The sequence below is a fragment of the Microchirus variegatus genome, assembly GCF_963457635.1.
Source record: "Microchirus variegatus genome assembly, chromosome: 13".
In the NCBI taxonomy this organism is placed as follows: Eukaryota; Metazoa; Chordata; class Actinopteri; order Pleuronectiformes; family Soleidae; genus Microchirus; species Microchirus variegatus.
In genome coordinates, this window is record NC_139814.1 from 19,284,187 (window position 1) to 19,296,306 (window position 12,120).

Below are 12,120 nucleotides of genomic sequence, written 5' to 3' on the forward strand. Positions count from 1 at the left end.
TCAGAATAAAAGTCGTTTTGTTATTGAGTGGCCATTGACAGCACTGAGTGATATCAATATATTGGTTTGCTAATACTGACTAACATATTAATAGTTTACTTTATTTACCTTTGCATTTGACCTCTATTACATATCTGATTATTAAAATTAAACAAGTTTTGTCAATGAATAAAACCAAGTCAGTGAAAAGATGGAAATATCAGTTTATTTATGTACAGATGTTCAGGTGAGATACTGGGAGTCAGGTCAAGAGAAATTTAAGTTTCTGACAAACTTTAAATTCTGCACAATCTTTCCGTCTCCACAGCTAATCCCTTTATGTCATAGACTTCAACTTCCAAAGCTTTTCACCACTTTCAAAACTATGAAAACAAAATCATCTCCATTAAAAATTATCCTAAATAAATAATCATATACAGAATAGTCCAAACTCAAGCAAATCTGATACAAACCATCACCCAAATCACAACTTTTTTTTGGTACTACCACCAAAACAAACAGTGCATTATTACTCAATAAACCAGCCTTTTCCACCCAATGATTTTGATGGTTTTTAAATGAAATAAAAAAACTTTACCAACCACTTGTTAACCTGCCGTTGTCTCATTGAATTCACAGTTGAGACCTTACCAACATCGCATTACTAAGTACTTTTTATCCAATTAATAAAAACCAAACTCTTCAGTTTCTTTCAGCTGCCGTAGATCTCAGTGGCCAAATTAGTTTTAATTTTTGTGACATTGTGATGTCAAGGAGTGATGATCCTGTTTTTGTCTCGCTAATCTGTCACGTAATCTGAACACCAAGAATGAAAAAAAAAAAAAAGAAGAAGACCAGGGTGTTTTATGGGCAGGGGTAAGTGGACAAGATGTGTCCTCACAATTTATTAGCAGATTGGTCACAGGAAGAGAAAAAGCAACACTTTTACAGAGAAATGAGGGGGGAGGGGAGCTGAAACGGGAACAGAAATATTAACTAACAAACTCATGTGTAATGATGTCACATTTCTGTACAGTGGCCAAGCCTTTCAGACAAGTGAGAACACAAGGATGCAGTAAAGTAGTACATAAGTTATGCAGGTGTTTGTCAGCTCCTCTGTATTGCATGCATTGTTTTCTTCTGAACCAAGGTGCTTCTGCGTGCAGACTGATTTTTCAACGCCTGCGTCAAAACTATGAGGGACTTCACAAGGCTGCATTTGCTGCGGTGCTGCGTCATACACATTCACACTAACACACACACATTTTCCCCTGTCACTCAAAACGAACAAAAAAAACTAAACAAACCACAGCTCCGCCCACACACCAGTTCATCGTTCCCAGAATGAGGGATAAGTAGCTCCATAAAATGCTTCTTTATAAAAGAAAAATAGATATTTATACAACTGTACACCTCATCTATACAGCACAAGGACAGGGAGCACGGTAAGAAGGGAAATTATCTCCAGAAATAAGACAAAATTCTGGCTCTAGCACCTTAATCCCTCCAGCGTATGTGCTGCTCTTCTCCTTTATCTGTGGGAGAAGGAACGTCCCTCACTCTACCCAACAAGGCCAGTTCTCCAGAGAATGGATGGGGCTGAACACACTTCCTCTATGATCCATTCATTCATACATCCTCCACTAGGGCGTCCAGGTCCGGATGAATGAGCAGAGTGCAGAGAAAGCTCTAGCCCCCTCGCTTTTTAGATTAGATGCTTCATGAGGGTTTTGTTGAATTCCTCCTCAGCAGCTCCGACGCAAGTAGCTCTACGACAGATTCAGTCCTCTCAGTGCGGGAAGCGAATGTCCATCACACAATCCTTCATTCAGACCCGTCACTGCTTCTCAGCCGGAGTCCGAGTCGCTCGTGTCCGAGGACGAGGAGGAGGATGATGATGAGGAAGAGTCTGAGGAAGAGCTGCTGGCACTGAGACGTGACGGCTGGGTGTGGGTTTCAGCTGCAGGTTTATCCGCTGCACCAGACAAAAAAACACATCACATGATTAAAAACATACACACGTCAAATAAATTAATTAAGTACAGCAGAAATAAGATTTTCTTTTTTAAGCTCTAAAAATGTAATCAATAATCTAATCAATACAACCGTGTCAGGGAGCAGAATATTTGTTAACTTACAGTTGTAGCATAAACTTTTTGAAATTAATGGTGGTAAATGCATCAACATAAGTGTGTAACTAATTTTACATGTTGAATTTATATTAATACAAAATCAGTGGATCCTAATAGGTACCACTGTGTCATCAGTGTCATCTTAAAATATCTTTGACAAACGTGAATATGAGAGCCTTACGTTTGGTCTTTGGAGGCTTCTTTCCAGAGTTGAGCTGACCACTGACATCCATCAGCCTTCTCTCGAGCTCCAGCTGCTTCTCAAGAGCGAGCTCTTCACGCGACTTCCCAGCACTGTTCTTACTACTTGCTACATGCAAACAGACATAAACATTACTTCAGAGCAAGGTCTAAAAATATCTTTAGAATTTTTTTTCCAGCAACACTCTATCTATCAATCTAAAATATTCTACATTTTACACATTCTCATAATTATTTACAAAAGTAATACACATACATTGGCCTTCGCTGTACATACCATATGGTTTTCGAGGTTTTTTCCTCAGACACGTCATGACGTATCTCTCCAGCTCCCGCAGCGTCGATGGCTTCAGTGTTTCAAAGTCGATCTCGATCTCCTCAGGGTTGGTGTCTCTGAGCGAGGGCTCGCGGGACTGGATGATGTAAACAACGCGGCCCAGCTTCTCACCGGGCAGCTTGTTGATGTCCAGGCTGAGCTGACGCTTCTCGTCATAGGACATGGGCGTGGTCTCCTCCTCCTCGTCCGAGTCAAAATGACTCACGATGGGCACTGGGAGTGGCGGCGGCGCGCTAAATATCACGCTGTTCTTTTTGGTTCTGATTGGAGAACAGAGAAAAGATAAAAACACGGTCATGAGAAAGAGAGCATGATTTTTAGGGAACGTGGTGCAGTCTGACTTGGTGTCAGAGTTGGGCACTGTAAAAAGTCTGTGGGGCATGTGCTGCCACTAACACAGCATGCACATACTTTCAGTTCAAAAAATATCCACTGGGTGTCAGTACTCACTTGCTCTTATTGTTTTTCTTGCTTGGCGCTTTCTTTGTGGGTATCACTGGACCGGCCACTCCACCCCGGCTGCTTTTTGTTTTTGGAGTCTTGGTTACTTTTGGTGTCTTCACTGGTTTAATAGGCAGCACCTCTTCCTCTATCCGCCGATGCTTCTCCTTTTCTACCTTCTTCTTCTTTTTCTTGTCTTTCTTCTCCTTCTTTTTCTTGGGTTTGACAATGGGGCCCTGGGAGAGAGCTGTGAGCTGCTCGTGCACAGCTTTTAGCTGATGGGAAACAGAGATGGATGCGTCATGAATGAAATCCCAGAATGGGAATCAAATGGCTGAATTAAAGCGCCGTGTGAGTCGATAGATACCTGTTCCTGCAGTTCCGCCAAACGGTTTGCTCGCTCTTCCTCTGAGTCAGAGCTCGGGCTGCTCTCACTGTCCTCACTTTCACTGCTGAGCTCACTTTCTGATGATGATGAAGAAGAAGAGGAGGAAGAAGAGGAGCTGGGCGGTGCTGGTGGCTCATCTGGCATCTTAGCAAAACAGAACTCAAAGACGTCCTAAATATAAAGAAACATAGGATGTAAGAGAATCAGTTAAAATGGGGGAAAAAAAGAATGATTTGATTATGCACTCAACTGAAACAGAAACAGTACCTGGAGTTTTCTGGCCATGGCCACCACATCATGGTCAGGAGGGTTGTACTTGTAGCAGTTTGAGAACATCAGTCGGACATCAGCTGAAAACTGCTGTGCATCACGATAATCTCTGCTGTCCATCTTTTGCTGAAAGATGAGGAGCAATTTTAGCCAGAGTAGATTTCAGAATGACAAGACAAAGAACATGTCTGGGATTTAAGTGCAAGGCAAATTAAACCTCGACAGCAAACACTTCCTTGGAGAAAGTAAGGGGAAGGAGAGCTATTTAGATAATTGAATTACCTTGATGGTGTTGAGGTCCATGGGTTGTTTGATGATGTCATGGTAGTCGTGGAGACCAAGTGACGAGGCATCGACGGGCTTGTAGAACGGCCACGCGTACGCTGCATGCTTTTTCGACAACAGATCCTTCAGGACGCCACTGCAGTAGCGCAGCTGTGGACTCAGCTTGCTGCGGCGCACTGATGGAGGCACAATAGAGTCTGGCAAATCCTTTTTTGGAGGCTTGATGGGGCGGCCGCTCACTCCTCTTCTGCTGTTTGCTGCTGCTTTGGCGTCCATCATGACTGTACCATGGCCCATTCCCATGTCCATATCCATGTCCATCCCTAGTCCCATCCCCATCCCCATGCCCATCCCGAGTCCCATCCCCATTCCCATTCCCATCCCCATCCCCATCCCATGGCTGAGGTTGAGACCTTGGTTCATTCCAAGGGCAGAGTTGTGGTCCATCCCAAGAGACGTCAAGGTGAGTGGTGAGTTGTGTCCGTCGCCCATCCCCAGGCTGATGCCGCTTACGCCCATTGTGCTCATAATCGGCATGGCTACAGTGGTGGGAGTGGTTGTGTCCGCTTTCCTCTTAACGCCTTTTTTCTATGATTGCAGATAAGGAAATGGCGGATCAAAGACGGGTTTTTCCCTGAAATAAATGTCTGTCTTACAAAAATAACACACAAACCATTTACCTTGGCAGTGGGCTGTGTGGGAGGCAAACTTGTGATGGTGGGGATGCTTTGTTCAGCTGGAAGCATGGGCAGCAAACTCTTGCTCACAAGTGTTTGTGGAGGTGTAGAGACGATGGAGTCAGGGGTTTCTGGAGTGGGAGGAGAGTATGCAGACTGAGAGACGGCTGGGACCTGATGAGCCGTCGTCACTCCTCCGGAGACTGAAAGAAAGGGGAGGGGGCAGATTCAGAATAAATATCCACTCTGTAAAACTGATTAATGCATGTGATATTATACTATATGTGGGGTTTCTTGGTTGTTCTTTGCTTGCAGCCAGTGCTCATCTTATCACCTCTGCCTTTTCTGCCAAGTTTGGCTGGTTTGCTCCGTGGAGGGGGTGGAGGTAGCTCTAACTCCTCCTGGGGCATCTGGGCCACTTTCTGCAAGAATGCCTTCTCCAGAGACTGAGCCATCAGGACAATGTCATCTGTCGGCTGCAGAGTGGAATATAGGGAAAGGAGTTACAAGAGCATATCGGTCAAATTTGCCCAGAAAAAGTAGTCACTTATAAATAAACCTAGCTAAAACAACAACAAATATCACTATTTCTTCATTTTGAAACTATGACATATAACTTGCTGATTCCAGGAGGAACTTCAACATACACAATCACTTTTACTCAGGAGAAAAATAAACAGCTTTCATAATAGTAATTGTGATAACGCTTCACACTTAGTTGGATCCAGTATGCGCGCTCTTACCTTGTTATAAATGTAGCAGTTGGTAAACATCGTGTTGAAATCCTGCATACACTCACTGGCACTGCGGTAGTAGTTATTTTCAAGTCTCTTCTTAATTGTGCCCATGTCCATGGGGGTTTTAATGATCTTATGATAGTCCTGGAGGAAAACAAACATTTTCAGGTCAGAAAACAAAACCTCTGAAGTTATAATAGCTCAAATGTACTTATTGATAAACAATCTTGTCTGGCTCTATCATACAAATATGAAAACTATTAACCTGAGGCAGCTGAAGTGTGAGTGTTTGTTTCACTTATTAACAGCATATTAATATACAGAAGGTTACACATGATGATGCACCTCCACGATGATGAAATTCACAGAGTTAAAGGTATGGAGAATGTTTTTAAAAATCTCCAGTAAAATATTACTGTATTTCAACACAACAGGTATAAATCTGCAAAAGCTTTTCATCTCCCTCCCTAACTCTGAGGCATCATTAGACATTTCTGTTGTGACTAATGCTCCCAACATCAACACTCACAGGTAGGCTGAGCTTGGCTGCATCCACAGGTTCATGGAATGGCCAGGCAAAGTGATGCCTCCACAGAGACTTAAGCAGGACTTTCTGCAAAAATTGAAGTTGGTTGGTCATCTTCCCCTGGCGGTTGGGGTCTTTCACAGGCGGTTGTGGGGGTCCCAGAAGGTTCACATGACTGATGGGGGGCATCCCAGGACTTTCAAAGCCCTCGTAGAGCAGCGATGGTTTTCGGATGCGTTTTCCAGCCATACCAGAGCCCTGGTCCATCGGTGTGACTCCCATTATGCCCATCTCAATGTGGGAGCTGCAGAGAGTTGAACAAATACAAATAATCAAACAAACAAGACTATGAGAAGTGTGAGGTTGTTGACCTTGCACACACCACTTCGGGTCAGACATGAAGAGAAAATGATTTGTCACTGAATCAGCCTTAAAGCCTTACGTTCCAAAAGGATGGGTTATATGGGGTTAGTGTTAGGTTAAGATCAAAATGTATGCAAGATGTTCATTTGCCCTTCTGGGGTCAAATATCTTCAAAGTCATTAAAGCACACGGCCAAACCACCCCTACAGAGCAACACATGTCCATGCAAGCTAAGGGACTTCTGTGTAAGCTGTTTGTCTATGCTATCAGAACTGAAATAGTAAGTAGAAATAGAGCTTTAATAGAACACAGTCATTGTAATAAAGCCATGTGCACCGAGTTTAAAGCAGAGGAATACCCATAATTACATAATATTTTATTTATTTATTTATTTTAAATCTTTAATCATTTTCTTTAAGGGGAACACAGGGACTAACCAAATAGGTACTGTTTTCTAAATCAACCTTAACAATCAGTTAGACACCATACTTAATACTTTTTCTACTTCTTAAACGTGTAAAAAAATATTATAAAAAAATATGTGGATAAAACAAGCAGATGCTATTATTGGGAGTTTTAGAAACAGACATGTTGTTTACCACATTGACATTTACATAATAGTGATTTGGAACACTTTTATTAATCTTTGATCAGTTGATGTTTCCAAAGACTAGAAAAAAAATGTATGTTCAATATGTATTGAGTATTTATCTTATTGTGTCATCGTAATAACCACTGGCTTTTATCCTATCCAAAATGATTAACTCTTACCCGACTCCATACTCACAGGCATACACTGCCCATGCAAATCCCCTTCACAAGACAAGCACAAGTCACACATTCTTTACATTGCTCCACAAGCCTATATCAGTCTGGCCTCAAATGAACAACTGCCAAACAGACACAGATAGTACTGGGAGGATGTCCATTACAACTACTTCCTCCTTGCGTTCACAACACAGGCAGAAGATCAGCATACATCTCAACAGAAAAAAAACATTCAGAGCTTCAGTTGCTATATTACAGTAGTGACTGGGCTATATTATAGTTTTTCAAATGAAATGCTAATGAAAACCCCCATGTTTTCAACCAGCTGCTCTGCATGGTAGAAATGTACACTCTGCTGTGTTATGCAGAACAATCAACATTTCCAGGGCTCAGTGTACCATTACAACTTAAGGAATACTCTTAGTTTCCAGTGGGCCTGCCAGGTCATACAAAGATTGAGAAAAATAAATATTGGGTTCTTTACACAGGCTTCAAAAAACTTCTGGGCAACACAAGGTAAAGTATTTCAATAGATCTACTTGAAGCGAATCCATCTGTAGATCTGGTACAAATATCAGAAAAAATGTTGACGCCCCCACACATCAATCATCTCTCTGATAATTGGATGTAGATCTAGTTGACAAACGTGTGCTGGGTCAGGTGTAACGGACCTGTGAATTTTAGTTGGACAAAAAAAGAGACGCATGTATGTTGACTTGGTTTAAGTGGGGACACAAGACTGAGCCAAGGCATCCTTTTCCATCCCAAAAAACTGTTAAATCATCAATGGTCTGTTTCCAGGTTGTCTGTCAGGGATGTGTATCTATATTAAACTATATTTTGTTTAATGTGTGAGGATCTTTAATGCTCAAAGTTGACCTGACTTACCTTAATTTCTAAACCACCAACTGTTTAGTCTGCTATTCACCTCCAGTCTCATCATCATCCATGGGTGCAAGAACACATTTTTGAACACCCCCACCCCAACCATACACTTGCTGAATTCAGCGTGTGACAGGGGATATGATAAGTTTATACCTTTAGAACATTAACTAAAATTATAAAATAGCAGGACACATTTCACTCCTTGAGAGCAATGGCATGCAGAAATCGATTGAAAAACTCACCAAAAACTTACTTTAGGGGGCAAACTGACATTTTACATTTAGATGTTTCGTTGTTTGAACCCTTCTTCCCTGTGAGAGTTGACATCATGCAACTTATTGCAAATATATGACATCTTGTAAATAAAAAAATCCCCTGGGGCATTATCCCATTAAGTCAGTGAATTTTAGACTGCATTTAACTGTATATTGACAGGACAGAAAGCATTAACTCTTAATTTGTAGTTTGAGCACGCCATTTTCAATGATGCAACTTTTGGAAACACATTAGAGTTAGTATACTTTATTATTTAAAAAAATGAATTATCATGTACATCACATAACACAACTAAAACAAAAAAATTGTATTGGACAATGGAGGAATTATTTCGTGTATGAAATAAACATTTGACACGTTATTTGATTTGTGTAATCGATAATAAATAGTTTTAAGATCGCTACAGTAAAAAGCTACCTTAACCGCGATTAAAGCTACTGCACACGCTTTCGAGTTGAGTGACAATGAGCGCTGTAACCTGGCAACCGAATGAAACACCCAGCACACACTGACAACATTTACTCATGATACCATCTGGTCATAAACAAACACATCACCAGTGTGTTTTGTTAGCAACAATTGGTAAAGATCAAGGCAAGCTACTTTGTCCAGGCGGCTAACGACCGTCAGATCAACCCCTGAATGTCACATGACTACAATAACAACCCGGCGAAACAGCGGGTTGAAATGCAACGATTCAATTCATACGTATACAAATGACCAGGATTGATCAATAAAGCATTAACGCGACACTAAATCCACTGCTTTAGTGACAGAGACACAGCCTCGCACCGGAAGGTTTGAAGCTAATGCTAGCATTGCTAACGCCTACTGCAGGCAGCGATAGAGCGGCAAGCGGCAGAGGCTTTCCGAAGATGGCGCCGACATAGTCCCTCTTACAACCGACGGTTATTTAAGTATTCTCCACATCATTTTCATAAATATCCCCCCGCGTTTACGACGTGACAGGCTTCCTCCTGCAGCACAATTAGTCCACTTTATCCTCCACTCGCAACAACAAAACACGGGCTGCCAGCATCGACACTCAGAAATAAAAAACAATCACGAAAATGTTTAATAAATACTCCGTCTGGTGGAAAGCTGAGAGTCAATTTTACCGGTAGATACCTGTCAAGAGGCGGGTTAACAGCCATATCCATGAGGATGGATCCGGATTGTGTTTAACCCTAGACTCAAACCAGGATCCGTCACGGTTCGTCAATGATTCCGTTCCCCCGCCACGACGACCAACTTCCAGTGTGCTTCGTTGAAATGGCGACTCTGCGACTACACCCGTGCTTATATAGACCAACAGCGCACTCTATTGGCTAGACCTCCTCGATATGTCCGCGCCCTCTGCGTTTCTATTGGCTGCCGGGGTTGTCCGTCAAAGTCACCACACCCCCGCACGGCGGAGTTCCACTGACAGGCTTTGGACCCGACCTATTCGCAAGGTTTGACTGTCAATCAACCGAGATCCGCGATGCCGTTGGTTGAGTCGACCCAACACAACAGAGACGTTGCCTCAGAGTGGCTCTTCATTGGATAGTGTACAAAATGGAGGCACACCAAAACCCGCCCTTCTGCTTATCGTATTACATTACGTCAACGTGTGCAAAGCGGCAGCGGTGATTGGTCGACTCGACTGTAACGCGGGCTTCCGAAGCAGATGCCAACAATCCCATTGGCTCTTCTACTGAGTCACGTGTAATCCTCATAGAGCCACAGGCCTCTTACCAGAATATCCGCATTTCTGCATCACAACAGGCGCCCCGTCGCCATCTTGAAGTACAGTGAAACCAAAGTAAAACGTCGAAATGCGTGTAATATACCGGACAAAATGTCGCACAAACCACATTTAACTAAATTCCACCGACAGACACTAATATAAACATCCAAAAACTGCAGTTAAGAGTCTGTGATTGAGAACACAGTCGGTCAAAAGAGGCCTCTACGTTTCCAACATGATTAACAAAGAAAAACAATCTTAATATACAACGAGGATGACGAAGACGCCATTTACATCATCCAACATATACAAGAACTAACCTTACAGGCCACCATACTAACGATTCACTGAATGACGCAGCAGTTTCTATCACTGATCTGAGACCACATTTATCAAAGTTGTTTTCAACCAAATAGCCAAAATACACACTACAGCCGAATTAAATTTCAAATATGATTAATTAAAACTTAAGTTGTACAAATCAAACTTGGCGTTTGAGACTGTCCATGGCTGATTAAAACACAACTTTTAAATATTGACACAGATAAGCGTTACCAAAATAACAAACCTTAAAACGGACTGTATTTGAAGCAAAAAAACCCGACTGAAACTCAAAATTCCACAAGCATACAAAGAGGTTACCTAATCACATGCGCCCATCCCCCCACACCAAGGTTACAGCTGCTCTGCAATGTCACTCAAATAAACGGTGAAAGTAACACTTGTGTCCTTAAAATAACATTGCATTAGCACAAGTGTTCTTACAACTTAATTCACTGAAAGCACTAAGAAACTGTGTGTCAAAAAAGTTTAAGAAAAAGTCCAAAAGAAAAATAAATGAATATATTTTTTAAATATAAAAAATATATATCGAATTTAGAGATCAAATCAATTATCGACTGGTAAATTCCAAATCAAAGCGAAAACCTTTTCTTCAAATAATCTTCATGTCTTCCATCTCGATACTCTTTAACCAACACATTTCCCTCCAATATGTCCGCCTTCTTCCACGATTCCCAGCACCGGGTGGGGGAGGGGAGTCATGTGACCAAATACGCCCAAGCAAGCGCACTGTTAATCACACATGAACACGTGGCATGACGCAAAGCAAACGCTCATTTTAGCACACACACGCGTCCCCGTGTGCCCTCGATGCGTTATCCTTCGAGATTCATGTTCGGATTTAAGAATAGATTTGGAAAAAAATATCCGAACAAAGAGCCAAACGTCCTCTTCCTATGGTTCGCTGTGATTGGCCAGGCTCGATCACGTGACCGAGACACGTTTAGTATTGGCGATGTTGTTTCTTCATTTAAAACGTTTCTCCATACGCGATCGATATAATCCTCCATGGAACAACCCTGCTCCAAAAGTAGTCTAAAAAAGTGACACTTAGGGCTTCTCCTTCGTGATGACCATTGCTGTCGGGCTCACTGTCTTCTTTTACATTGCAAGGCGAGCGCATGCGTCGTTTTCGAGCCTCAAAAGTAGTGCAAGAGGTTGAGCCAAAAGCAGCCCCACCACCCCACCCCCCAAACAAACTGCATCTAACTGGAAATGGATCCCAAATACATTCATTAACTATTTAATAATTGAAAAAATGATCACTGTCTACAGATAACAGACATATAAATTCCATAGATTAAATATAAAAATGTATGATCTTGTCACATTCTGTGTTGTCATGTGTGACTCGTATACTTTCAGTGTACAGCTCGTCTCAGCACACATAGCACCATGGTTTAACTGAATTAAACAGTGTACATGTTCATTGTGGATTGGATTATGTTTCAATCTGATATATTTCATTTATTTTATTCCAATATTTAATTTATATTTCCAGCATAGGTAATGTTAGTATTTGCACTGTTTCTGGGTTTTTTTTCAGTCTCATTTTAGTACAGGACCAGGTTAATCCAAGAATTTGGGGACATTTGACTTTTTTTCCCTACTGATTGCTATTTATTGATGTATGTATTGAAAATATTGCATCTGTTCGATGCCTTTTGATTTTAATTACAAAGGTTCTTGACAAATTAGTGTTACTTAGATTACAATCATTGTTTGTGTAATATCCTATGCCTTTCTCGTCACTGTTACTGATCACATGTGGAAAAATGTTGTTA

At 41.7% G+C, this 12,120-nt stretch overlaps 1 protein-coding gene across 1 annotated transcript; it reads right to left on the reverse strand.

The window, feature by feature from the left end:
• Positions 1-216: 216 nt before the first annotated feature.
• Positions 217-11,374, reverse strand: brd2a (bromodomain containing 2a). Its single transcript, XM_083899708.1, has 12 exons — positions 9,394-11,374; positions 5,977-6,277; positions 5,454-5,591; positions 5,045-5,186; positions 4,714-4,913; positions 4,031-4,621; positions 3,746-3,874; positions 3,458-3,649; positions 3,100-3,365; positions 2,590-2,909; positions 2,293-2,421; positions 217-1,954 (listed from the first exon to the last, which is right to left on the reverse strand). The coding sequence occupies exons 1-12, from the start codon at positions 9,423-9,425 to the stop codon at positions 1,827-1,829; spliced, it is 2,568 nt and encodes an 855-aa protein (XP_083755834.1). The 5' UTR covers positions 9,426-11,374; the 3' UTR covers positions 217-1,826.
• Between the last annotated feature and the right edge of the window lie 746 nt (positions 11,375-12,120).